This window comes from Muscardinus avellanarius (genome assembly GCF_963383645.1).
Source record: "Muscardinus avellanarius genome assembly, chromosome: 1".
NCBI classification, from domain to species: domain Eukaryota; kingdom Metazoa; phylum Chordata; class Mammalia; order Rodentia; family Gliridae; genus Muscardinus; species Muscardinus avellanarius.
In genome coordinates this window covers 208199914-208227305 of record NC_137786.1, presented here as the reverse complement: position 1 = coordinate 208227305, position 27392 = coordinate 208199914, and the positions used below count along the sequence as shown (strand labels likewise).

Sequence of the window (27392 nt, the reverse complement as noted above, 5' to 3'; positions counted from 1 at the left end):
CCAGAGCATACAAAGCACCCCGCTAGCCTGGAGAAAGACTGTCCAGCTGTCCTGAGATCCTCCAATGGACAGGGGTAGATGGCCACGGGTATGGGAGGGAAGGGGGAAAATGTCAGGAGAGGGCTTTTGCAAGGCTCTGAGATTACTCTATTGTGGTATAGTTGGACTTTAATCCAGCGAGCCCACTTAACCAAGGGATACAAATATAATCAGTGTCTATGCAGATGTGTGCGCGCGCACAGGTTTGGGTGTGTGGGCCCAGTCAGGTCGGTGCTTGAAGAAAAACTGCAGACTCGGGTTCACCTTGGTGTCCATTTCATTAGTGTCCTCAGCTAGTGGCTGAGAAACTGTGGTTGGGACCGGTCCAGGAGGCAGAACCAGGACTCCAAGTTCAGGGCTCTTCCCAGGAGAACAAGCCAGCCAGCCTCTCAAGACAAGCAGGCTAAAAAAATCTTCTAGATACTCCCTGGTTGTTCTGTGCAGACCCTAGGTCTAGCTCACTCAGTGCTTGTTTCTCAACCTTTGCACTCTCAGCCCTGCCCTTGAGCCATTTTTGTCCATCACCTGTTTGAAAACAACTGGCCAAACCTCAAGCTTGGGCTAACACATCGCTGGGCCTCAAATGTCCTTACTGGTAAATGGGGCCCCGCACCATGGTTCACTCTCATCCACCCTACTCCATCTACATTAAAGAAATCTAGATGAGCCAAAATGTGCAACGATTGCAAGGACCTCAGCGGGCCTAAAGAGGGGCTGCTTAATACAAAGCAGCCATTATCCCTGGACTCACACACTGTGATGTGCTGGCTAACTGGCCAAGGCCTTTTGTGGTGAGCCCAGACTTAATAATAACACCTCTTCTCACTGCAATAGCAAAACAAAAAAAGGAAGAAAAGTTTTAAAAAAGAACCTTTGCTACTTTTAAAAAAAAGACATTTTTTTTCCAAAAAGCAAGAAATAATTATAGGAAGAAAATAGCATGTTGTACACCTGAGAGAGCCCTTAAGAAAATAATAGATATAATTTGCCATCGAAGGACTTACCAAAGGGAATCAAATGTGGCATGTACACAGCACTGAGGACATAACAGCTCAAGTGAGGGGACCGAGGGAGAAAGGAGAGAAATCCTTAAAGGAGGTAAATGCCCTATTGAGGAAAATGTCCCTAAGTTGTTTGGGGTTTGGTTTGTTTGTTTTGTTTTGTTTTGTTTTGTTTTGTTTTGTTGGAACTGGGAATTGTACCTAGGTGCATTCTACCTCCAAGCTACACAGCCCTGCCCTTTTTATTTTATTTTATTTTATTTTATTTTATTTGCTTGTTTGTTTTGAAAGCGTCCTGGTAGGTTACTGGGAGTCTCACTACATTTCTGAGGCTGGCCTCAAACTCTGTAATCTTGTCTTGGCCTCCCAAGTACTAGGATTACAGGCATGCAATACCAGGCCCAGCCCTAATTTTTATATAACTAAATTTGATTTACCAAACGACTTTTAAAAAAATACCAAATGGTTTTGGAGCACTGTTGGGCATCGATGAGGAAAGCCTCAAAGCGGTGGTCATGCTTTGTCATTGGAGGACTGCCCGTTGGCATGGGAAGCTGGAGACCACATTCTGTTGTTTTCCATTTAGGCTCCGCCTATCTTTTCTCCAGACTCATGGAAGGTCATGTCACAGGGCTGCCACCTTCTTCTTGGGTTTTCTGATCCTTATGGCCCAGAGAGAATTGGGTAACTTTTATTCTTAGCCCTTACTTAGAGGAACTTTTCTAAAATCCAGTCCAGAAAGGAGAAATGGCCACAGACCCACCCTACCTTCATAACCCTTCATAAGCTCCCATGCTTCTTCATCCTGCAACTCAACACTACAACCACCACCACTACCACACATCTAACCCTCCACACAGGATTTAAAAAAAAAAAAAAAGGCCAATCAATGGGAAAATCAGAGCCCAAACCCAAACAGCCTTGACTTCTTTATGATAGGCTCCCGAGGGAGATCTTCACTTGTGATAACCTGCTGGGTCCATTAACCCTGCCCAGGCATCAAGAAGGCTTCCCAGTGGGGCCTGGGGACTCGTGGATGCTGGTGTCCAAGGGTGAGGACTCTATTTTTTATTTATGTCAAAAGTGAAGTTCTCCTGCACATTGGATGGCGGTGATGGTGGTAGATTTGTGAATGTCGCCAAGGAATTTGTCTTTGGCTCCCAACCCATGAAATCCCTGCCCCTCTTAGTATTCCTATGAAAATATACCTGGGACAAAACTCTGATTTAGAAAGGGTGGCTGATAGGCCACAGTCAGAAAATGCAGGGCCAAGCCGGGCGTGGCGGCGCAGGTTTGTAATCCCCGCGATTGGGAGGCAGAGACAGAAGGATCGCGCAGGTTCAAAGCCAGCCGCGTGCGCTGGCTTAGGAGACCCTGTTTCCAAATAAAAATGTAAAAATAGGTCTGGGAGTGTAGCCCGGAGGTAGAAGGGCTTCCAGGAACCCCAGTACCACCAAAAAAAAAAAAAAAATGCAGGGCCTCCCTCCAACTTAAAATTGCTGTGCAATCTTAAACGAGTTACATAAAGTTTCTGGGTCTCAATTTCCTTTCCTATAAAGCAGCAGGGAAAGAGAGGAGATTTGACAAACTCAGTATTTTCCAATTTCTGTACTCCTAGCACAGGCAAAGTTGAGATGATTCTGGTTAAAGGTTGGAAAATGCTTTCTCAAGGACCAGATAGCAAATCTTTCAGTAATTATTTGCCAAAAAGCAAAATTGAGGATATTATGTAGGTATGTGCTTAAAATCATAAAATTATTTTTGGTGTGGGACATACAAATTAGGCAGTGGGTTGGATTTGGCCTTCAGGTTGTAGTTTAATAACCTCTGAGTTAAGAGGTACATGGATGATCAGTTTCTGTTTAAATGCTTATGGCTATTTTCATGTCTGTTAAAAGAATACAAACTTCTCATATATAGTGGTAATATAAAGCTTTCCATCTAAATAAACATATCCATGTTCAAAAAAGGGGAATTGATTTTTTAAATATTTTAAGTAAATAATAATGCTTGGTGGAATAGGGATAGAGTGAAATTATCCAGGTGATTGGCACATGACTGAAGTTTGGGAGACATTGGCCTGGATGATGGATAAATCTTAACCATTTTTAAATTCCATCTTTTAATATGCCAGGACTTGGAATCTAGTCTTTGTCCTAAATCTTACCAGCGGTGCGATCTTGAGCGGCTATATCCTCATTGTAAATGGGGGTAGAAGGATCTGCCTTGTTAACATTTCAAGATTCAAAAAAAGAGAAGTCGGGTCGGCAGATTTTTTTAATCTTCCTAACATGAATTTTCTTTTTCTCCAAATTGTGGGTATATGGGAAGTAGCAACGGTGAGGTTAGCGTGGGCAAGAATACTTATGATGGAGATACAGGCCCTTCTCTCCAGCCCTCTCAACTAGACACCTTTACCAGGAACTTCTTCCACCAGAATGTGTGTGGGGAGAAGATCTCAGCAACTAGGATCGTGTGTGTGTGTGTGTGTGTGTGTGTCTGGGAAGGGATACTGAAGATTGAACCCAGGGGCATTCTACCTCTGAGCTACACCCCCAACCCTATTTTTATTTTATTTGTAAACAAGTCCCCACTAAGTTGTGGAGGGTCTCACAATTGCAGAGGCCGATAATGAATTGTGATCCTCCTCTCAACCTCCCAAATCCTGGGATTACAGGCGTGGACGACCACATCCAGGTCATGCGCTCTTTAAACAGGCAAACCTGAACTGCCACCCAGATTCCATCCTCTGCCAGTGAGGTGATTTCTCCCTTGCTGCCTGGTATTTCAGAGCCCCCATCCCTCCTCCCTAAGATAAAACCCTTTCCTGGTCCTATCTCAGAGTGGTTATTCTGAGGAGACCTGAAAAATGAAGCTGAGGTACTAATGTGTTTACCTTGGAGCCCAAGGTGTAGCGTTTGAGACAAACTCTCTCCTCAACAACCTCAAGGCCAAATGTGCTGCAGAATTTAATTGTTCAGGTATTAGGAAGATGATGCCAGGCACATACTGCAGAACAGAGAATAGCATCAGGACTTATGATTGTTCTAACACATTAGTGTCCCTGCAGTGTATCATATGAATAGTCACTAGGTGGAATAAAACTACAAGTATAAAGTATATGCATTATATAGTTCTAGCTGTATAACACTATCTAAAACTATATGTCTGAGAATCCAAGATTTAAGCCAATTTAAGCCATGCTGGCCATCCTATTAGTGATTATTATTATTATAGTTGTAACTATAGAATATGTATAGTTTTATATGTATATGTGTGGGTACCTATAGATACAAATATGTAACAGTATAAAACTATATAACATCAATTCAGGACTGATTTTGCTGGGAAGTAAGATTGCACTTTACAAAGAGGTATGCTTGTGCAGGCACACGAACTTTCAGCTTTCAGAGCTTTAGGGTTTCAGAATTGTGGCTATGACCATATACAGCAATTCTTGTCCTGATTTCAGAAGCCTATCACTAGATGCTGTATGTCAGAGGTCATGGGGTCAGATGGGAGAAAACTGGAAGAGTAAATAAATAGACAGTGTCCACCATGGGCACCTCCATCCTCGAAGCCCAGCTCTGCACTTTATGATTCTATTACTTGGGCAATTGTCTCAACCCCTGTGTCCTGGCTTTCTCAACTATGAAATGGGGTTAGACAGAATGTGGCAAGGATTAAATAGGGCCACCTGTGGCAAGCGCTTAGAAGGTACCTGGCTGCTGTCCTTATTAAGAAACCAAGGATGAGCAGGACTGGTGGCACACATCTGTAATCCTGGCGGCTTTGGAAGTTGAGGCAGGATGATAGCAAGTTTAAGGCCAGCCTGGGAAACCTAGTGAGACTCTGACTCAAAACAAAGTACAAAATACAAAGGGCTGGAGCTGGAGCTCAGAGGTAGAGCACCCCTGGGTTTGAGTCTCAGTACTACAAATAATAATAATAATAATAATAATAATAATAATAGTAATAACTAAATAGAATAAAAATAAGGAACAAAGCTTGCCCTGCATGGCGGGGGGGAGGGTCTGTGCAGCATGGCTTCCAGACCCATGTTCTGCACCTCTTCACCACTTCTCCACTACTGCAGGGTGATGTTGGACTCCGTGACACACAGCACCTTCCTGCCCAACACGTCTTTCTGTGACCCCCTGATGTCGTGGACCGATCTGTTCAGCAATGAAGAGTATTATCCTGCCTTTGATCATCAGACAGGTGTGTACATCACGGGAGCCCATCTGAGGGCAGCTGGGATGGGCTCGCGCAGGAGGTGCTGGCCTTAGGCAGACGACAAGGCTGTACTGGGGCCTAGAGATGCCAGCGTTCAGGGCAGAGGCTTGGGTGAGGCCCAGGTAGAAGGAAGGGCAGCCTCTTGCAGAAGGAAAGAACTGGAATCCTTGCCCCAACTTCTGCCTAGTTCTATATAATGTACACAGCCTGGCCCAAAGCAGGTGCTCAGTAAATGAGTTCCCTGGCTGTCCCTAGGCCTCCTCTCTCCACCAGAGAAGGAAGCTCAAGGCCTTATGTAAATCTCATGCCAGAGGGAGGCCAACTGAGCTTTGCCCCAGAAACCCTCAGAGGGCCCCTGTCCTTGAGTGCTTGGGTGGCTGCACATCACAGCAGACCTGGCTGGCTGCTGGCCCGGCAGGTGCACACCCCATAGGCGGTGATGCAAGTGCTGATCAAGCTGTCAGTCCTCAACCAGCCTTAACCCTGCACACCCTGGCCTGGTCCAGAGGCAGGTGGCATCCAGGAGAGGCCGAGCTTCCAAGGATTCTGTATGATGTCCTGAACCACCACGAGGAGGCCCCTGCCTCCAGGGCCAGAGGCCAGGCTGCACACAGAACCGAGGACCTAACCTATATCACGCAGTCCTGTACCCGCCCCACATGCACACATGCACAGGAAATCTCAACCTCATGGAAAGGTCATCACTCCATTCAGCCTTGAACCATTCAGATACTTAGTACAATCCTCCTTCAGGCCTAAGAAGCACCTCGTTTCCCAGAAAGACAACAAGAAGCGTGCTCCACCCCCTTCCCTTCAAATTTGGCCAAGAGGTTCAATCTGAAGGAGGAAAATGAAGGCTTTCAGGTCTCCATCCCTCCATGAGTGTCCCACCTCAGGGGAGCCCAGCTTCCGTCCATCTCTCCAGCCAGGTGTGAGACCAGTCCCTGCTTCTTTACCTTGCCCCAGCCCCCAGTCTTCTCACCTGTGTGATGGGGATAATAGAAATCCCTGCCTGGTAGAGTTGTGAGGAGACTGAAATGATTTAACACAGTGAAGTGTTTTAGGACCTGGCCTGGCACGTGGCCGGCAGACACGGGAAGATTTGTTCCAGGAAGTTCTAGAGATGGTGGTACTGATGATTGCACAACAATGAGAATGTACTTAATGTTGCTAAACTGTACACTTAAAAAGGCATAAAATGGTAAGTTTGAGGTTATGCATATTTTTCTTTTTTTTTTTTTTTTTTTTTTTTTTGCAATACTGGGGTTGGAACCCAGGGGCATTCTACCTCCCAGCTATTTCCCAGCTCTATTTTTTTAGTCTTTATTTTGAAACAGGGTCTCACTGAGTTGCAAAGGGCCTCACTAAGCAGCTGAGGCTTTTCACAAACCTGGATCTTCCTGTCTCTGCCTCCCAAGTAGTGAGACTACAAGTGTGCGCCACCACGCCTGGCTAAGGTTATACATATTTTGCCAAAGTTGCCCATAGGATTGTCCAGGATGGCTTAAATCTGTCCAAGTCTTGGCTTCTTGGACAGCTTTCTCCCATCTAAGAACTCTGCTTATCCATCAGTGTCCTGAGAGGTGGAACCGAGTCATTTGTAAAATTCCTTCTAGAAGCTCCTTTGAATCCTGCATCCGACAACATCATAAACATAGCCTTGTCCTCGTACCACCATTGGGAAAATAGAATTTCCGCCAAGGTGTAAGGTCAAAGAAAATTAAATATCCTACAAGAACAGCCTGGATGGCCACCATTCCCTGTGGGATGAGCTGGACTTTTGACTCACCACCTGGCCCTCTGGGTTTCAGAAGAGGTTGGAGTTGGGTGTGAACAGTTAGTCGTGAGTGAGCTCCTGTCACAGCTGCCTGGGCACCAGGTGAGCCTCGTCATCCCTGGGTGTCCTCAGAGTCCCCCTGGTGAGAGGACCGCCTGGCAGTGCTGTCTTTTCTTCTGACAAGGACATTGCCACAGCAGAGAGGTGACTCTGAGAGAAGCCCTCTCTCCCTGGGATGGACGGAGGGCAGCGGGTTTGCCCTTGGGCACTCCTCTGCACACTTTGATTGCTTGGTGGCCAGGGTTTTCCAGCATCTCTCCTGAGATATTTGCCCACCTCAGAGGGCTCTCCACCTTGAACCCAAAACTCAAGTGCCTTGGGCTTGTCCTGGTGGCCACTTCCTTCCCAAGTCCAGCTTCCAGTGCTGGCACACCAATTACCAGCTGTGTGACCTTCGGCAAGTTTTGGGGGGTTTTTTGTTTCTTTCTTTTTGTGGCACTGGGGGCTGAATCCAGAAGCATTCTGCCTCTCAGTTATACCTCCAGTCCTATTTTATTTTTTATTTTGAAACAGAATCTCACTACGTTGGTAAAGGCCTCACTAAGTTGTTGAGAAAGGCCTTGAACCTGTCATCCTCCTGTCTCAACTCCCAAGTACTAGAATTACAAGTATGCACCATCACACTTGGCTTCCAGCAAGTGTTTTTGTTTGATTGTTTTTTATTTTTGTTGTTGTTGTTGTTGTTTTGTGTGTGTGTGGTCCCAGGGATAGAATCCAGGGGCATTCTACCTCTGAGCTACACCCTCAGCCCTATTTTATTTTTATTTTGAAACAGGGTCTCTCTAGGTTGATAAGAGCCTCGCTACTTGCCGAGGCTGTCCTTGAACGCAGAGATCCTCCCGTCTCAGCCTCCCAAGTACTGGGATTACAAGCACGTGTCATCATGCCCGGCTTCCAGCAAGTTTTTTGAGACTTATTTTCCTTTGCTGAAACTGGGTCTCCCTCCTAGTGTTGGGAGAGTGAAGTAAAATTTAATATATAAAGTGTTTAGCAAAGTACCTGGCACTCAGAAGTGCTCACCCAAGCCAGGAACACCTCACAACTCCCCGATGGGTAGACAAACCACTGTGTCACTCCTTTCTTCATTCTTTGTATTAAACAAAAGCAGCATGGGTCTCAAAGCCAACCTTCTCAATTAGAAATTTTCTTTTCTTTTCTTTTTTTGGTGCATTGTAATCATACACCATGAAGTTCAGAGTAGTAGCAGAGACACGTGCACACAGCACTCAGTGAACATCCCCCTAGTTCCTACCCCCAATTCAAAATTTTTGACAGTGTAGCTGCTTTGAGGCCAAAGGGAGAGGATGTGAGAAATAAATAATGTGCCCCATGATAAATAATGGTCCCCGAGAGGGGAGGGAGAATGCACAGACTATTTAGAAAAAGCATCCCAGTGGCTTCAGTACAGGGTAGCTGTGCCCATACCCCCATATACTGACCTGCTCTTTGTGTGTGTGTGTGTGTGTGGTACTGAGGTTCCTGGAAGCCCTTCTACCTCCGGGCTATACTCCCAGATCTATTTTTACTTTTTTTTTTTTTTTTTTTTTTTGGAAACAGGGTCTCCTAAGTCAGCACGCATGGCTGGCTCCGAACCTGCGCGATCCTCCTGTCTCTGCCTCCCAAGCGCGGGGATTTCAAGCGTGTGCCACCACGCCCAGCCTGACCTGCTCTTTGAAGCAAGACTTCTGCCTAGCTACACCTCAGGCTGGAAGGGGGACAATCACAGATTGCAAAATTCTCTAGAATTTTATTAACTCACCCTGGCCTTGACTTCCTCAGCTTTTTCAAAATAGACATTGATAGTAAAGAATATATTCAAGTAAGGGGGCTGCATGTATTTTGCATGCATAGGGTATTTTTTTAAATCTTGTAAAAATGCTCACACCACTCAGTGAATGTCCCTCCAGTTCCTAACCCAATTCAGAATTCAAGTTCCAGGAGCCAACCCTCTGAGGAGTCAGTCAGAATCCTGTCCTTGCCTCTACGGTTCTGTCCTGGACCTCCATAGCCCCACACACCTCTCCCCTGAGAGCAAGGCAGCCGTGCCAACACCTGCTGCTTCCCGTGCGTGTAGGATCTCCCTTGTGCTTTGTCTGCAGACGTGGTTTCCAGGTCTGGGTAGCTCTAGGGGCTCCTGGGGCCTTAGGGACCACCATAGAAGGGAACTGGGTGGCAGCCGAGAAGGCCAGACTCCAACTCCCCTCTCTGCATCCCCACCCACAAGCAGGTTCCTCCATTATTAATTCAGCAGACAGTACAGCATAGTGGGTGTTGGGCTTAGCTGCAGGAGCTAGAATACCCATGTATGACCTACTCCTAGGTCTGCCCCTTACCCACTGTGTGACCTTGAATAGGGTCACCTCCCCCCACCCGGGGAACCTTACTTTCTTTGTGACATGACATGATAGAATACCTCATAGCCCATGTTGAAGATAACATGAAAAAACATGTGATCTCATGTTTAAGTGTAGTGTCTGGGGCATATGAAGCATGGTCTAAGTAAGTTAGCTTTTATTAACCAATAAGAGATTTTATTTGAAGAAGGAACTTTCTTTAAAAAAAAAAAAAAAAGCAAAACCATTGATCTTGGTTATTAGTATCCAAAAGATCGGGGAGAGGGGCCTTTGAATCCCATAGGGATTTTATTTATTTATTTATTTATTTATTTATTTATTTATTTATTTATTTATTTATTTATTGTGGTACTGGGGTTCCTGGAAGCCCTTCTACCTCCGGGCTACACTCCCAGACCTATTTTATACTTTTTTTTTTTTTTTTGCGAGTCTGGGGATGGAACCCAGGAGAATTCAACCTCCAAGCTACACCCCCTGCCCTATTTTTTATTCTTTATTTTGAAACCAGGTCTCACTGAGTTGCAGAGGGCCTCACTAAGTAGCTGAGGCTGTCCGCGAACCGTGATCCTCCAGGTCCCAGCCTCCCGAATGTGGGGATTACAAGCGTGTGCCACCACACCCGGCTACTTTTTTTTTTTTTTTTTTTTTTGGAAACAGGGTCTCTTAAGCCAGTGCGGCTGGCTTCAAACCTGTGTGATCCTCCTGTCTTCGCCTACCAAGCGCAGGGATTACAAGCGTGGGCACCACGCCCGGCTCCATGGGGGCTTTCCTAAACAAGATTCATGTGCTTGGGTATAGAAGTTTGAGAGCAGATCCAAAGGTAAAACTCCAAGGAATTCTAAATCAAAACCAGATAGCCAAACACCTAGGATCTGAAAGCCTGAGGCCAGCCCCATGGCAACAGCCACAGCCCAGTTGCCCTCACCCGGCCACCTCTGGCGTGGCCTGCTGGAGTGTGACCTTCTTCTCCACACCCATGGCCGCGTCTGCCCCTCCCTAGCTCCACAGTCCAGAGACCAGTGCCCCGCACAGAGCCAGAGACCCTACCCTTTCCTCCATCCACTTTCTGACTCTATCACTGGCTTTATTTTTCCATCTCTTACACGGAGTCATTCCAGAGGCGAGGATGCAAAGCCAAGACAGGCGATTGGATGGGACCGGCCTGGCTCGGGGAGGAAACCTGGAAGCAATTTAGCTTTCCCTTGTCCAGCCTTCCTTTCCATGGCAAGGCTGCAATTGATGGGGCCCCACGCCACCCGGCTGGCAAGCTCACCACTGCTTTTCAGTGCTGCCCCAGGCAAAAAACTTTCCCAACTCCTTATGCTAATAAACCATGCTAATTATGGTCTGAAGTTGTCTAACTCAGACCTCCTCTTAAGCAGACTGTCTGCCGCCCCCTTGTCAGCCCTGAGCCTGCCTTGTTCTGTAGTTTCTCAGCTACACTGAGGCCAACCTCGTTTCCCTGAAAGCAGATGGAGCCCTGACGCCGGAGTTGGACCACAAATGTCCACGTCACGGTGTGCTGTCCCAACCCCACTGTCCCCATCCAGGGCCACTTCAGCCATGAATGTCACCAGCTGATCCCATGGGCACTGGAACACATCAGCCTGGTTCTGAAAACTAAACTCCTTGGGAATTTAAATACATCCCAAGATATACCATCTCTTGTGAGATCTATAATTCTGGAGATACATCCCCCAGAATTGCTAAAAACTCTAGCTCCCCAATTCTTCTTCCCAATGCCACCGGCCCTTAAACAAATATCCTGACCCACTTCTGACTTCAAAGGAGCTGCAAACCCTGTTGCCCATTGGTGGCCTGGGGACACAGGATTAAGCCTACGGGTCTGGGATGCAAGGCAGCCTCTGCTTAGGAATGGGGCGGAAGGGCCTCGCAGCTCAGCGCCCCCAGAACTTTAGCTTATCTTATGAATAGCTGCACTGAGAAAATACTATACCTCTCCAAAGAATATAACCTATTAAAGATAACGTATTCCTGGGCGTATACACCCAGATTTTAGTTTCCCAGAGTTCACTTCTTCCAAATGGCAGAAGAATCTTCTTTATGTTATTTTCTGGAGTTGGCGACCCCCGGCGTCATCGTCTCTCCATCCTCTTGCTGATTTTTCTAACCTTGGTCATGTCTGTCACATATATATGACACATATCTGTCAACATATATATTATATATACATGTGTCCACACATATATGTTATATATATATATCTGTTAATATATGCTGCAGATGTGTCAATATATGTGTGTTACATATGTCAATATATATACATTTTTTAGATATAGATATATACAGATACAGACTTGGACACACCTTCATCCAAATCTTGTTTGGCCAGTCTTTGAGATGTGGGCCCCACTTGGTCCTCCTCAATAAGAAGGGCGAGGCACGATATTATGCAAAGTACCCGTGTCTAAAGATGAAAGAGTTGGCGTGGGGCCAAAGTCCCTCACTGACCACCTCTGTGACCTGAGAGGGTTGTGTAACCGCCCAGAACCTCCATTTCCTCAGCTGTAACACAGAGATAGATAATAATCACTGGCGATCCTGTTACGCCTCCCGTGAGCCGGGCTGGGCTCCCAGAACTCCTGGTTTGGAAGCAGAGCCCCAGGTCTGGGGCGGGAGGCGCTGTGAAGCCTTCTGAGAACTTCTGCCCAAGGGGGGGGGGGGTCTCTCTGAGATGGGTGGGACATACAGGGATCACTCAGGAGGTGGGAGACGTGGAAAGGAGGCATGTTTGAAAAGACTGAGCCAGGAAGGCGGGCAGGGGTGGAAGAGGCAGGACTCTGGCCTCCATCAGCCTCCCCTGTGCAGCCTCCTCGTCTTGAGGACGGGATCACAGAACCCACCACCATCCATAAGCACTCTGTGCGCCTTGGCTCCTGGGGGCCTCCCTCCTCTCAGCTCTGGGGACCATGGGAGGGCTTTGCGGATGAGGAGAGCTGGCCACCTCCTGGATCTGGCCCAGTGGCCCCCAGGGCGGAGCTGCACACAGAGCCTGCTCCTTCTTGAAGCCAGGCCAGCGACACCTTCCCAGTGTCAGCTCCCACCGCTCCCGGGCACTTCTCTGAACCCTCAAGGCCCTCTTGGCTTCCAAAAACAATACAGTTCCCTTTGAGTGCCAAAGAAAATAAGGAGGCGGTAGAAGCAAGAGGGGAAGGGAGCAGTGGAGGGAGCCTTGCGTGCCCTCCCAGGCAGCACCGATAGCCATCTCGCTCAAGCCCCGTGCGGCCCGCAGCTGAAGAATGTTAAGGCTCATAAACATCTCTCATCAGAATGCCAGCAAAGTCCAAAGGCCCCTTGGGTTTACTCAAGCCAGAAATCAGTAGACGAAAGCACGGACTGAACTCAGGAAGGGCCCCTGTTCCCCAGGAGCACCCACTGTGGGCCGGTGGCCAGCTCCAGCCATAGCCAGGGAGCAAGAACCGGGTGAGCCGGTCCCCCTGACCCCCTCGCTCTTCGCACCACAGAGAGAGGCTGGGACTAGTGACTCTTCCATCAGGAATTTTTTTCCATCAGTAATTTTTGTCCATCAATAATTTTTTTGGTGGGGGAGGTTCTGGGGATGGAACCCAGAGGCATTCTACCTCTGAGTAACATCCTCAGCCTTCTTTTACTTTTTTTTTTTTTTAAACAGGGTTTTAAGTCGAGCATGGTGGTGCACGCTTGTAATCCCAGTACTTGGGAGGCTGAGACAGGAGGATCCGGGTTCATGGACAAGCTCAGCTACTTAGTGAGGTCCTTTGCAACTCAGTAAAACTCTATTTCAAAATAAAAGAATAAAAAAAAAATAGAGCTGGGGCATAGCTCAGAGGTAGAATGCCCCTGGGTTCCAATCCCAGTGCTACCAAAAATAAAAAAATAAAATAGGGTTTTAGCCAAGTGTGGTGGTGCACGCTTGTAATCCCAGCCCAGCATTTGGGAGGCAGAGACAGGAGGATCATGGTTCGAGGACAGCCTCAGCTACTAGTGAGTTTCTTTGCAACTTAGACCATGTTACAAAATAAAGAATAAAAAATAGGGCTGGGGGTGTAGCTTGGAGGTAGAATGCCCCTGGGTTCCATCCCCAGTACCGCAAAAAAAAAAAAAAAAAAACAAAACCAGGGTTGTATTACATTGCTGAGGAGCTCACTAAGTTGCTGAGGCTAACCTCGAACCTGCAATTCTCCTGTCTCTGCTTCCCATGGTTAAATTTTTAAAATAAACTAAAACAAATCTAGTATTTAGGCTGGAGTGCACCCCAGTTCATTCTATGGTGGGAAAAGAGATTTCAGAAAGGGCTCTGGGTTTTAGGGGGAGCCTCGGTTTCCTCCATGAAGTAGCCCTGTCACACCTATTCTAGTTGATGGGACTGTTGGAGGGATTTGAGAAACCTGGGCGATGTCGACAAGGACACGTGGCACCGCGGGGGTCGAGCAGTGGGTGCTTCATGAGCAGCAGCCCCTGGCAGGCAGAGAGCCCACCTCCTGGCTGGGCTCAGAGGCACCACAGCTCTGTGGGGACAGTGGCAGCCAGTGCAGCATTTGAAGGCGGAATGGCAATAATTGCCATTTGCTGCCGAGTCCAACCAGACTGAGATGGCCAGTCCACCAGCATGAGATGGCCACCCCAGCGTCCTCCGCTCTCTGCCTTTCTCCTTAGACACCTCCTCCCTTGGGTGCTCTCTCTCTCTCTCTCTCTCTCTCTCTCTCTCTCTCTCTCCTCTCCTCTCTCCTCTCTGCTTCTCCTGTCTTCTCTTCACTGGCCCTCTGAGGACCAGCATGGCTGGATGGGAAGATCAGTGTCTCTCAAGTTCAGACTGGGATTCAAATTCCACCTCTGCCACACACTGGCCATGGGATCTTAGCAAAGCCCTCTGGGACCCTCAGGTTCCTCATCTGTGACCTCCTGGGGGACAGAAACCAAACACATCCACCACACATCACTAACACACAATGTGTTGCATCGCACAAAGTAGGGGTCCCATGATAATGATAGCATTAACACAGACCAGGCTCTGTTCTAAGCATTGTTTTGCTTTGTTTTTGTGGTACTGGGGATTGTGCATGGGGACATTCTACCCCTGAGCTACATCCCTGGCCCTTTTTATTTTGTTTAATTCTGAAACAAGGTCTTGCTAAGTTGCCGAGGGCCTCAGTGAGTTGCTGAGGTTGACTCTAACCCATAGTCCTTCTGTCTCAAGCTCCCGGGTGCTGTTGTGTGCCTCCAGCCTGGCTCTGTTCTAAGTACTTTTTCAATAAGTGCACATTTAAGAACTATTTGATCAATTTGTAACTGTCTATGTACCAGTCTATGCTCTTAATCTCAAACTCCATAAACTGCCCTGTAAATCAATCATATTGTCCCCATTCTACAGAAAAGGAAACTGAGGCTTATATGTCTGTGGACTTACCCAGTGGAAAGCAACCAATCCTGGTTTTGAGATTTGAACCCAGACCCTTGGACTCCTGAGTCTGTGCTCTTGATACATGTTGTCTGAAGCCAGATAACTGAAGAGCTGTCTACTTTCCATCTCCATTAAGACCAACCTTCCTTCCTACCTTCCTACCTTCCTTTCTTCCTTCTCTTTCTTTCTCCCCTTTGGTACCAGGGATTGAACCCAGGGGCATTCTACCTCCAGGCTATGCCCCCAGCCCTTTTTATTCTTTATTTTGAAATAGGGTCTCACTAAGTTGTCAAGGGTCTTGCTAAACTTCTGAGGCTGGCCTGCAATCCTTCCGTCTCAACCTCTCAAGTACTGAGGTCACAGGCGTGCACTGCCACACCCCAACTGGGTCCCCTCTTTTTTTTTTTTTTTCAGGCCTGGGGATGAACTCAGGGGCATTCGACCAACCTCTGAGCTACACCCCTTACCCTATTTTTTATTCTTTATTTTGAAACAGGGTCTCACTAAGTTACAGAGGGCCTCACTAAGTAGCTGCGGCTGTTCACAAACCATGATCCTCCAGTCTCAGCCTCCCGAATGCTGGGATTACAAGCATGCGCCACCACGCCCGGCTTCAGGGTCCCCTCTTTTTAAGCACCAGAATGAGGTCTGGTTATTTCTCGCCCCTCTCATTCCCTCTCCCCCAAGCCTGTCTGCAGAATCCAGTCCCTCTGGGTTTCCTCTACAGGGTAAAGGTTCCCTGGGCCCTGTGGATCGCTCAGCCTGGAGGCCCTGCCAACCCCATGGGTGAGGGATGAGGATGTTACATAACCCGGGCCCCCTTCTCTCTCCTCTGGTGCAGCCTGTGACTCCTACTGGACGTCTGTCCCCCCGGAATACTGGACTAAGCGCCACGTGTGGGAATGGCTCCAGTTCTGCTGCGACCAGTACAAGCTGGACACCAACTGCATCTCCTTTTGCCACTTCAACATCAGCGGCCTGCAGCTGTGTAGCATGACGCAGGAGGAGTTCGTGGAGGCGGCCGGGCTCTGTGGGGAGTATCTCTACTTCATCCTGCAGAACATCCGCACGCAAGGTCAGCGCGGAGGGCGGCCCCGGGGGCTCCCCGGGTGTGAGGGAGCCTCTCGGTGGCTGGACGCTCTAGTGAGCTAGCCAGGGGGGATTAGGAAAAAGAGAAAAAGCAAATTGAGCACTCTTTTTTTTTCTTTCTTTTTGGTATTGGAGGATTGAACCTAGAGCTACATACAAGGTAGACATGCAGTCTACTGCTGACCTACATCCTCAGCCTGGGCGCATTTTTTTTAAAGAAAAGGAAGACTAAAGACACGGGCACCACTCGGGATCTAGGCTGATAAAAACAAAATAATGTGAGATGTTCATAAGGATTTAAAACAATAAGGGGAGAGAGAGCTTTCTGGTTCACCTTTCCTTAATCAGAAGGGGGAAAATTAAATAGACCTGATCCTGTCCTATTCCAAAGGAATCCAAATCATTGGTCTTCCGTAATATCACATTCCTAAAGAAATAGCATTGAATGGCCAGCAGGTGGCGCCAGGAGCATAATTTGCCTCTGCGGCTCCCTCAGAGGAGAATGCTGCTGAGCAGGTCTCAAACGGGAAAGGTTTTTTTGAGAATGTCTCATTGGGGGTCCCTGTGTCATAGATAATTGCCCTAATGTCCTGAGTGGCAAACTGACTTCCCCAAGGTCACAAAGCAAACAGGTCATTGACAGTGAGTACAAAAGCAAGTGCTTTGTACTTGGTACGCCTAGAGAGAGGTTTTCCCTGTCTCCTTCTCCACGGCCTCTCTCTGCCACGGGGACGATGACGCACACTTCCACGGGCTTCCCAGGAGGACTTAGTGAAATGTTACCTTCTCGGCACCTGAGGGCACACACGCAGCGGATGGCAGCTATTTCCTTCATCATGAATGTCATTGAGAGGTCGAAAACTAAAGAAAGCGCATCTCAGCCCAATTTTAAGAAAGATCTTTCTAAAAGTTGGCACCTTCTCTTGGAAAGGCTATTTTAGGACACAAAGGAGGTAGGAAGCTCCCCGCCAGTGGAGATAATCAAGCTGTCAATAGCCCCTAGATGAACGGAATGCGGGGACAGGGTTTCCTGTTTGGTCAGAAAAGTGACCTTACACCTCTGTGCTTCTTTGACCTCCATTTGCTTGTCCTCTATCACGAGTGCCCGAGGGCAGGAAAGCAAAGGATGGATGTCCGGGCCTGCTCAATCTGCCGGAGGCAGCAGTTGTGCTTAGCGTGTGCCTTCTCTGAGAGGGGACAGGTCTGAGTGCCACAGCAGCCCTGGGAGGAGGCACTCAGGGCTCCATTAGGATCTCCCAAGGAAACAGTCCCAGGGCCATGGAGAGGAACATGGTCCCTCCTGGAAGAGGGTCCAGCTTGGCTTAGCCAGCTTGGCCAACTGTCAAGTCAACCAAGTTTGTCTTCAGCCACCAAGCAACCGCTGGCAATTGCTATATATATATTACTTGTCCCTGGTCCCATTAGCTCAGAGCTCTGTGCAAAAGAATAAGCTAAAAGCTGACTGTTTCCTAACAGGCCAGAGATGGCTCTTCTTATTCTAAGGAACCCTGGAGTCACAAAGCCACTACCTATGGTAGCACAGAGACACTCACTAGGCCAGGAGGGCTGAGGGGGGAGCAGTAGAGACTCCCCATTCCACCAGCCTGGAACCCCATTCCACCTAAGGAACCCTGGAGTCACAGAGCCACTACCTATGGTAGCACAGAGACACTCACTAGGCCAGGAGGGCTGAGGGGAGAGCAGTAGAGACTCCCCATTCCACCAGCCTGGAACCCCATTCCACCTAAGGAACCCTGGAGTCACAGAGCCACTACCTATGGTAGCACAGAGACACTCACTAGGCCAGGAGGGCTGAGGGGGGAGCAGTAGAGACTCCCCATTCCACCAGCCTGCTTCATCCTGAAATCCCTCCTTGCGTGCTCCTCCAGCAGGTCTGTGTATGCAACCAGAGTTTACTCAGGACCATTGCCCAGGATGCGTTGCTTTCATCTGTCATCCTGGACTAATTGATAGTAGCACTGCCTTTCATTCTCAAAAGCATCTAACAATAAGTTAGATTAGGGGTGATTATTTAGTTTATGTCTTATGCTATACCATGGACTAGGGCTCTGGCAGAATAGGACACAGAACAAGGAAGTTTTAACCAGAAGAGGAGCAGGAGAGGGCTGGAGGACCCAGAGAACTGCCTGGTTTAGTAGGCATTAAAGTAGAATTAAAAGGCCTAAAGCATGGGGATACTGGAGGGCAGAGGGTGTCTTCCACGGCATAGGAGAGGACCAGGTCCCCTGTCAGCCCTGTTCTTGTCTGCCCTTGAGGTAGAGTCAGCTGAAGTGGTATGACTGACCAAACCCAATGAGGCCACGACACCAGGAATAAACAGTCACAAGCATGCCTCGTTCCCGTCTTCTTACTAGTAGAAATGAGTCCTCATGGTGGACACCACGTTAGGAAACTGAGGTCCTACGGTCCGTCCTGCTAGTTGAAGGCGTGGTCTGAAACTCCTACCTTAAACCCGGCCACCCACTTCTGCAGAAGAGGGATCCAAGGCCAGCCTTCCAGGTCCTTGGGAAACTCGGTACCCACAGAGGGTTTGATGCCTCTTCCAGCCTCTGACACCCATTCTCTTGTGACCAGCACATGACAGGCATTTTCATCTCTAGGGATTGTAAGTCCCTATCAGAAATCATAGACTCAGTCAAGCAAGAGCTGAGTGGGCGCTTTGTCTCATGTCGCCACTGAGAGACCAGCTGACTGGCAGGGCCATGGAGGGGTGAGTGGTCCAGCTGAGCTCAGAGCCCACCCCTCCTGGCCCCAGCCAGGGCTCACTCCTCAGTGCTCACCCAGAAGTCAGAGGCCGCTGGGATACCTGGGCCTCTTTCCAAGTGACCTTTTGAGAACAAGGAGGTTTCCACCTCTCAGAGTGGCTCTAGCTGGGCCAGCTGGTCTCCAGGTTTCCTTCTGAACTAAAACCACCCCCCAGAGAGGACAGTTGCTCCCCTTCCCCAACACCTCCTCCCCTGGCCTGGCCGGGGGCAACCGGGGCTGTGCAATATGGCTTGTGCCTTTCTTTATCTTTCCCAGGCTACTCCTTTTTCAATGATGCTGAAGAGACCAAAGCCACCATCAAAGACTGTAAGTAATCAAGCTCCAGCTACCCGAGGCTATGCCAAGGCTGCCGTTGGCACTGGGCTCCATCGTACTGTTAATACTCACTAGAAGGTTGATGAACTAGAGCAAGTCGAGACTTGGAGAAGTGGAGAGAGTGTGTGGAAGGAGCGTGGGTGTGGGTCTGTGGTCCACAGTTTGGGTCTCTGGAGTCTAATCCATCCTCCCCGAGACTCCAGCTCCCTGTGTGCAAAATGCTGGGTGCCTGCAGGGTTGTGTTGAGTTTCAGAAGCAATGTGCAGGTAGTGCCAGCAGTGCGGGTGCTCCAAAACCCTGCATCCGTTAGCCGTGAGACTGGTCACCACTGACTGGTTGATAATGTCTCAGAACAATCTAAGCTCACTAAGTAAGTCAAGTTCCTAATCATAAAACAGCAGAGGATCTCCAGTGGCCTCATCCATCCTGAATATTGCGCTTTCACTTTCAAAGATGAAGAAAGTTCAGGAAAGGGAACTTTGGGGCTTCTTTTTCTTTCTTTCTTTTTTCATTTTTTTTTTTCTTTTTTTGGTACTGGGAATTGAATCGAGGGGCATTCTACCTCTGTACCTCTGAGCTACACCCCCATTCCTTATTTTATTTTATATTTTGAAACAAGTCTTTACTAAATTGTTGAAGCTGGCCACAAACCTGCAACCCTCCTGTTTCAGCCTCCCAAGTACTGGGATTACAGGCCTGCACCACCATACTGGCTCCTTGTATTAAAGGTGATGATTCTTACTGTGTTTAGTTATTAAATCTTATACAAGCCGAGTGTGGTGGTGCATGCTTGTAATCCCAGCATTCGGGAGGCTGAGACCAGAGGATCGAGGTTCGCAGACAGACTCAGCTACTTAGTGAGGCCCTCTGCAACTCAGTGAGACCCGGTTTCAAAATAAAGAATAAAAAAATAGGGCAGAGGGTGTAGCTCGGAGGTCCATCCCCAGACCCGCAAAAAAAAAAAAAAAAAAAAAAAAAATCTTATACAGAGCTGGCAGAAGCAGGGGCAGGACCCAGGCTGAGAGCATTGCAGGGCAGGGTTATGGGTTGTGGGGTTTGGATTTCCTTCTGAGCAGAAGCTGCTATAAGTCTATAGAAATGGTGAGATCCTGCCTGGGTTTTAAGATCCCTTGGACTACTGTGTCTGGGTAAGAAAGGAGTGTTGGAAGGTGATAGTGGTGGCCAGACCAGTGATAAGGAAGAGACGGAGGGAAGTTTCTGGAGGGGGAAGTGGTGAGACAAGGGCTTTTGGTTAGCATCTCTGGAGCACACACTCAAGGACACTCCACTAGTGCCCACTGCCTGCCCTCTGCTCTGGCCACTGCTGCAGTCAGAGAGGCTTAATTCGAGACTGAACTTGGGGCTTGGATGTCTGCTGAGCCCACCCAGACACCAGCCCCACAGGCGCTGCTATGGCAGAGACACCATGACCTTCCCCCAGGGCCCCTGGGCCTGTCTCTGGCCCTTCCCCAGCCCTGATGACCACACATTTCCCAAACAGAACCCTAATGTCCAGTTTGAAGGGCACAAGGGTAGGTAGAAAGATTACCACTTGGTAGTTTACACAGTGAGCCCATTCTATAAAGCCCAGGACATATGGTACAGAGCCGACAGCCTAGGTGATGGTTCATGGTCTCAGATACACTCTGATCCAGAAATAAGAAGCTGCCTTTCAATAATGATGTGCTGCCAGAGAGCAGCCTGGTACAGGCTTCATAATTGGCTGGGCCAAGACCCAACCAGCTATGAAGCCATCAGAACTGGCCAAAGCAAAGCAACTCAGCCCCTCTCCACTTGTCTCTTCTTTCCTCCTTTCGCTACCCACCTGCAACAGTGAAACACCCGTGGAGTTTACATCACACCCAGGAAGGAAGCCTGCGATCCTGGCTTCCCTGCTGGCACCTTCCTGCTCCCAGGCCATGGAGCATCTCCATGCCATCCCGGCATGGGGTTCAGTTTTCATGGCTAGACCGCTAGTGTTAAGGGTGTGATGAGTTTGATTTAGAAACCCTGCCCTGCCCTTCAGGTCCCATCCCAGTCTCTGGAGGTCATGACTCTGATTTCAACCAAAAGATGGGAATAAATCCTTTGGCCACATTTTAAGCTTCCAGTCTCAAGCCAACCAAGCCTCCAAGTCACAGACAGCAATGAGGCTGGGCCACACCTCCACTCCGCCCACAGCAGGCACAGCCCAGCAGCAGAGGAACAGCTGAGATAAGACAGTTATGAGCCAGGGGGAGCTGGAGCCAGCACTACCAAAGGCATCTGCAGGGAAATCTAGTGGGTTCTGGCTGCTGCTAAAGACCCACCAGCCAATCTCAGCAGAGGGTTCAACTTGGGGACCTGACTTAACATTGACATTGTGGGTAATGACTTCAGTCCCTCTGCCTCTACCCCGCCACCAACCAAGTATGGCCTTGAATCTAATTAACTCATGAATACCTTCCAAGCCACTATGGTGGACCTAGAACAGAAAGAATAGGATCCTCTCAGAGTAAAACAACCATCGCATAACTCCTCCCCACACACACACTCCTAGGATCCCACCTCAGCTGACCTGCACTGTGTTCAGCCTATGGGGCCAAAACCCTCCCTCCAAAACACAGGGGATTGTACAAATTAAAAGGGAACTTTTCCCTTCCTCTTCTCACCATTTTGGCATAGATTGCTTATTGTCTATCTGCAGCTAATAAGTCACCTTTGTTTATTTTTATGGCTCCATTTGTTTTCTCCCTATTTAAAAGATCAACTCAAAACAACAGACCAGTTTGGGACATACAACGTAAGGGTGGATGAGATTCAGTGAGTGCCAATAGGAAATGCTCAGAATAATCCTAACTAATAATTAGTAAGTGAGCTGGGATGGTGGCACACACCCGAAATCCTAGTCCTTGGGAAGCTGAGGCAGAAGGACTTCAGGTTTGAAGCCAGCATGTGGTAACTTAATGAGACCTTGATTCAAAATAAAATAAGAAGGACCGGAGGTGTAACTCAGAGATAGAATGAGTCTGTGTTCAATCCCCAGTACCACACACATGCAAAAAAAAAAAAATAGTCATTTTCTACTGATGCTATTAAGAAAGGCATGATAATGTGGTAGCTGTGGGCATTAGCTTTGGAACGAAAACTTCTTGTGTTCAAGCCCCGGATTCACCATCTAGATAAAATTCCTAAATTCTCTGGGCTTCCGATTCATTCTCGGAAAAATGAAAGTCACAATAATATCATACGGGGTTGCTGCAGGACTGAATAAAATGCTGTACATGAAGCAATTAGAAGGCACTTTGCACTTAGCAAATGCTCTGTAAGTATCAGCTGTTAGTAGAAAAAAAGGAGAGAAGATGCTTCATTCAGTACAGCATGGTATATACACTAGACTATAGATGGATCTGGTTAGTAGTATATAAAATAGCTGTTCAATGACACTTGGTGTCTCCTTAATGCCTCCCCCTGTGCTTGCTAGGTGCTGGAGGGATGAGTCTAGAAGCACAAACTGCTGCCCTCTAGTGGTCACAGGTAGTGACTACATCAATAAATGCATTATATAATAAACTCCCTGGAAGGTGACTCTTGAGCCAAGATTGAAGTAAGGGTGTGAACCCACAGATGTCCAAGGAAACAGCATTCTGGGCATGGGGGTCTGGGAGGAAGCACGTCCAAAGGCCCTGAAGTGGGATGTGGGTGAGTGTTTGGGAAAGAGCCAGAGGCCAGAGTGGTTAGAGCAAAGGGAGCCAGAGAAGCAGCAGAGATTTGATGTGGAGCTGGAAGTGGCAGATCTGGTCCTGCCTCTTTTTTTTTTAAAGTCATATACTATTTTGGGACAATGTGGGTACAGGTATCTCAGATTGTCACTTGCCGTCTGAGTTATATATTTTTAAACTCAATATTAACACTTTGCTTTCTACCCTTCATAAGCTCTGGTCTCTACTTTTACTGTATCCTTTCCAACTGTCCCCACACCATGGCCAGAGGGATCTTCTTGCAGATCTTCACTTAAGACTTTAATATAAAATCTCAAACCCTTGCCGTGGCCTCCACAGACACCCTTGCCTGGCCGGGCATGGTGGCGCACGCTTGTAATCCCCGCGCTTGGGAGGCTGAGACAGGAGGATCACACAGGTTCAAAGCCAGCCTCGGTTACTTAGTGAGGCTCTCAGCAACTTAGTGAGACCCTGTTTCCAAATAAAATAGAAAGTAAGTCTGGGAGTATAGCCCAGAGGTAGAAAGCCAAAAAAAAAAAAAAAAAAAAAATTCCCTGGCCTGACCTGCTGGCCAATTCCCCAGCATCACCTCTGCCTCCCCACCCTTGCAGAGGTCCTTGTCCACACCTGGCTTTGCCTTCACTGCTCCTCCCTTCTGGACCCTCTTCTCCACCTCCTCCTGCCAGTTCCCACTCATTAGCACGAGTGTCTACTCCTTTTCACGAGGCTCTCCGTCATGAAGCAGGTGCTTCCCCACCCCAATTCTCCAGAGTCCTGCTGCCTTCACAATGCTTGAAGTGATGTAACAGGAGATTTGTGTGTTTGGCTGGGGTTTTGCCTGGCCCGTTCATCCTCCAACTCCACAGGCACCGAGACACGGCCTGTTGTGTCCAATGTTGTGTCCCAACACAACACCCAGATCTCAGGCTGTAGTAGGTCCCCAGGACTGAGCACAAGCACTCCTCAAACACAGACGGTGTCTCTTTGGCCTCTTTGTCTTTTCCTTCCTTTCCACCTTGTATAGCACGGTGTCACCTAACCACAAAGGTGGTCACTCAGCACCTGCTCATTTGGATAAGACCTGAGGTCTGCCTGTGGCCTCTACACTCCCTTCCACTACTAGAAATCATTCTGTTGCAGATGCTGATTCCAACTGCTTGAAAACAAGTGGCATCAAAAGTCAAGACTGCCACAGTCACAGTCGAACAAGTAAGTACAGAGGCGCCATTTTCCACTTCTACTTAAAACTGTTCCTGACACTTGGCTATCTACTTTAATAAGCCTTGAGACTAAACACTGGGGTGGGACCAGGTCTTCACAAGGAAGGTAGTAAAGAAAGCCATGAAGCTGGACATGGTGGCGCACACTTGTAATTCCAGCATTTGAGAGGCTGAGACAGACAGGAGGATTGTGGTCTGAGGACAGCCTCAGCTACCACTTAGTGAGGCCCTATGCAACTTAGTGAGACCCTGTTTCAAAATAAAGAATAAGCCGGGCGTGGTGGCACATGCTTGTAATCCCTGCACTTGGGAGGTGGAGACAGGAGTATCGTGCAGGTTCAAAGCCAGCCGTGCTGGCTTAAGAGACCCTTTTTCCAAATAAAATATAAAATAGGTCTGGGAGTGTACCCCGGAGGTAGAAGGGTTCCATCCCCAGTACCACCAAAAATAAATAAATAAATAAATAAATAAATAAATAAATAAAATAAATAAATAGAATAAAAAAATAGGGCTGGGGATGTCACTTAGAGGTTAAACATCCCTGGGTTCCATCCCCTGTACCAAAAGAAAGAAAGAAGAAAGAAAGAAAGAAAGAAAGAAAGAAAGAAAGAAAGAAAGAAAGAAAGAAAATCCATGACTGCTTTCATACAAGTTATCAAAATCAGATTTATTTCTTTGCACTTGGAAATTGCATTTTAAAAATTAAAGTGAGCAAGTAAAGAAATTTCCTCCCCAGGTTGCATTTCTAATTGAGGTCCTTATTTTCCCTGGTCCATTGTAGGACCTTTTCATTGAAGTACACAGGAAGATAGTGAAGAACACACTGTGAGTGGGCAATCCTGTTGGCCTTTCCCAGCACTGGGAGCTCTACCCAGTGCAGAGCCTGGCCTGCAACTTCACTGATTTGTGTGTAGAGAGCAGCATTACCTGCTAGGGTGGCTCAGTGGTTCTGACCACTGGCTGTATAATAAATCATCGCATCTTCTAATCTAGCCTATGACGAAGGTACTATCTCATAGTACACATGTCTCTAGAGAGATGACAAGTACAGAGCTAGGAAAAGGTGAATTCAGGATCCCAAATCTAGGTGGTTAGACCCCAAACTCAGTCTTACCCACAGTATAATGGAACAAGAGAAATATCGACTTTCCTAAAAAATCAATAGCTGCAGGCAACAGAATCTTAATATAAACATCCTGCCTGTCAGAAAGGAGAATAAAAGCCGGGCGTGGTGGCGCACGCTTGTAATCCCTGCGCTTGGGACGCTGAGACAGGAGGATCGCACAGGTTCAAAGCCAGCCTCAGCTACTTAATGAGGCTCTCAGCAACTTAGTGAGACCCTGTTTCCAAATAAAATAGAAAATAGGTCTGGGAGTATAGCCCGAAGGTAGAAAAGCCCCTGGATTCCTTCCCCAGTACAAAGAAAGAAAGAAAGAAAGAAGAAAGAAAGAAAGAAAGAAAGAAAGAAAGAAAGAAAGAAAGAAAGAAAAGAAAAGATGAGCCAGGCATGGTGGGGCCCCCTTGTAATCCCAGTACTTGAGAGGTTGAGACAGGAGAATTGCAGGTTTGAGGTCAGCCTCAGTGTCTTGGCAAGACCCTGTTTCAAAATAAAAAGGGCTAAAGGTATAGTTTGGAGGTAGAATGCCCCCTTTGGTACAATCCCAGCATAAATTAATTAATTAACAATAAATAAGCAAGCAAAGATCATTTGATTGTCATTTCCTTCATTTCATCAGAAATAATCCACAGTTGAACCCCAGTGTTGCCAGTCAGTGTTAATTTGGGGTCTCTGTATTGTGTTTTGCTACTGCTTTATCAGAAGACAGATATGTTGCAACCCAGGAAGTTTCCAAGTAGCGCACTCAGTCATATTATGAGGAGTAGCCCCACAAATCAGTGGTGCTAAGGGGTATAATGAGAAGTCAGAGAATTTTTCTTTAAAAATTTTTTTTTAAGTAATTAGCTTTCTTCCCCTTCCCCAAAGGCCTCCAAAGTTCTCACTTATGGGAATTTGTACGAGATTTGCTGCTATCTCCTGAAGAAAACTGTGGCATTCTGGAATGGGAAGATAGGGAACAAGGTATTTTTCGGGTGGTTAAGTCAGAAGCCCTGGCAAAGATGTGGGGACAGAGGAAGAAGAACGACAGGATGACGTACGAGAAGCTGAGCAGGGCTCTGAGGTGAGTTGAGACCACAGAACACCAGGAGCCCCCAAAGACTGGCTACATAAAGTGGCCGGCCACAGCAAACTGCTCTGGGTTTGCAGCTTTTTACTTGATAATGGCGAGGTCATGAGACTAAAACCCGGGTTCTTAGTTACAGGTGGGATCACAGCTTGTAAACTGACACGCCATCCTTTCTTGCTTGGCAGTGTCCCCTAGAGATTGCTCTGAACCCAAGCCACCCCGCACACACAAAACATTGAGCCAGTTTGGTGAGGTTCTGTCTTCGAAATGTCTGGGAAAGGTTTAAGTGTAAGTTGATACCAGGGTATGAAAATGCCATTGTAACCCAAGACCAGCCTTGTCACCGGAGAGGAAGGGGGACTGTTTACGCTCTGTTGTTTACTGGGTGTGCAGCCCCCCCCCCCTGAGTCTCTTTTCTGCTTACTTTCACAGATACTACTATAAAACCGGCATTTTAGAGCGGGTTGACCGAAGGTTAGTGTACAAATTTGGAAAGAACGCACACGGGTGGCAAGAAGACAAGCTATGATGCAGCTCCAGGCAGCAGGCTCATTTTATGGATTTCTGTCTTTTAAAACAATCAAATTGCAATGGACATTCCAAAAAAGTCTTTTGGTTTATTGTTTTTATTTAACCTGAAAATGTACTGATAAAAATTTTCCACACCTCTGCTTACGTTTGGATTCGGTTGTTGTCTACTTAAGGTGATGACAGCAACTCAAACAAGCTCCCTTGCCCCCTGAAGAAGACGGGATGATCTTTTGTGATAACCCTGATCAAACTTTATTTCCCCACTCAAGCATCGCAGAACCACACTAGCCCATGTCATTGGTGCTGCTCAGGGAAAAGGATCCAATTCTGCCACCCTATACCCAGACTCCCAGTTCTGAAGGGTCCAACGGTTTCAGGTGGTTAGCTGTGGCAGCTCACAAAGGAAAAATGAAATCATGATTAGTCTGTAGTTTCTAGTAGGAGAGGGTGAGATGTGAGGCATACATACTTTAGATTTTAAATCATTACAAATTCCATAGAAAAGTTTCTTTTTAACAAAAGATCTAAACCATGAAGCTGGGACATCATTGGATTTAGCATAGATGAATAGCAACTTCTCTAACCAGAGCATCCTTTTGACTGCTCGGCAAAATTCCCACGGCCATCCTTCTGAAGTTACACTTAAAATTACCTACATCATTCGTTGTGACTGAGATTATTCACCCGTTCATCCT

At 47.6% G+C, this 27392-nt stretch overlaps 1 protein-coding gene across 4 annotated transcripts in view; it reads left to right on the top strand.

The window, feature by feature from the left end:
- ELF5 (E74 like ETS transcription factor 5) overlaps positions 1-26695 on the top strand; it is a gene marked incomplete at both ends in the record, with an annotated part of 43189 nt that extends 16494 nt beyond the window's left edge. For 2 of the 4 annotated variants that reach the window (XM_080705998.1, XM_080705997.1), the window contains 6 exons: positions 5137-5261; positions 15710-15943; positions 19000-19050; positions 23901-23969; positions 25965-26160; positions 26599-26695. In XM_080705998.1, coding sequence (XP_080562124.1) covers positions 5137-5261; positions 15710-15943; positions 19000-19050; positions 23901-23969; positions 25965-26160; positions 26599-26695 — 772 coding nt within the window. Of the gene's footprint in view, positions 1-5136; positions 5262-15709; positions 15944-18999; positions 19051-23900; positions 23970-25964; positions 26161-26598 lie in introns of those variants that run through there. The other 2 variants (XM_080705999.1, XM_080705996.1) reach the window with 2 other exon arrangements.
- Positions 26696-27392: the final 697 nt, after the last annotated feature.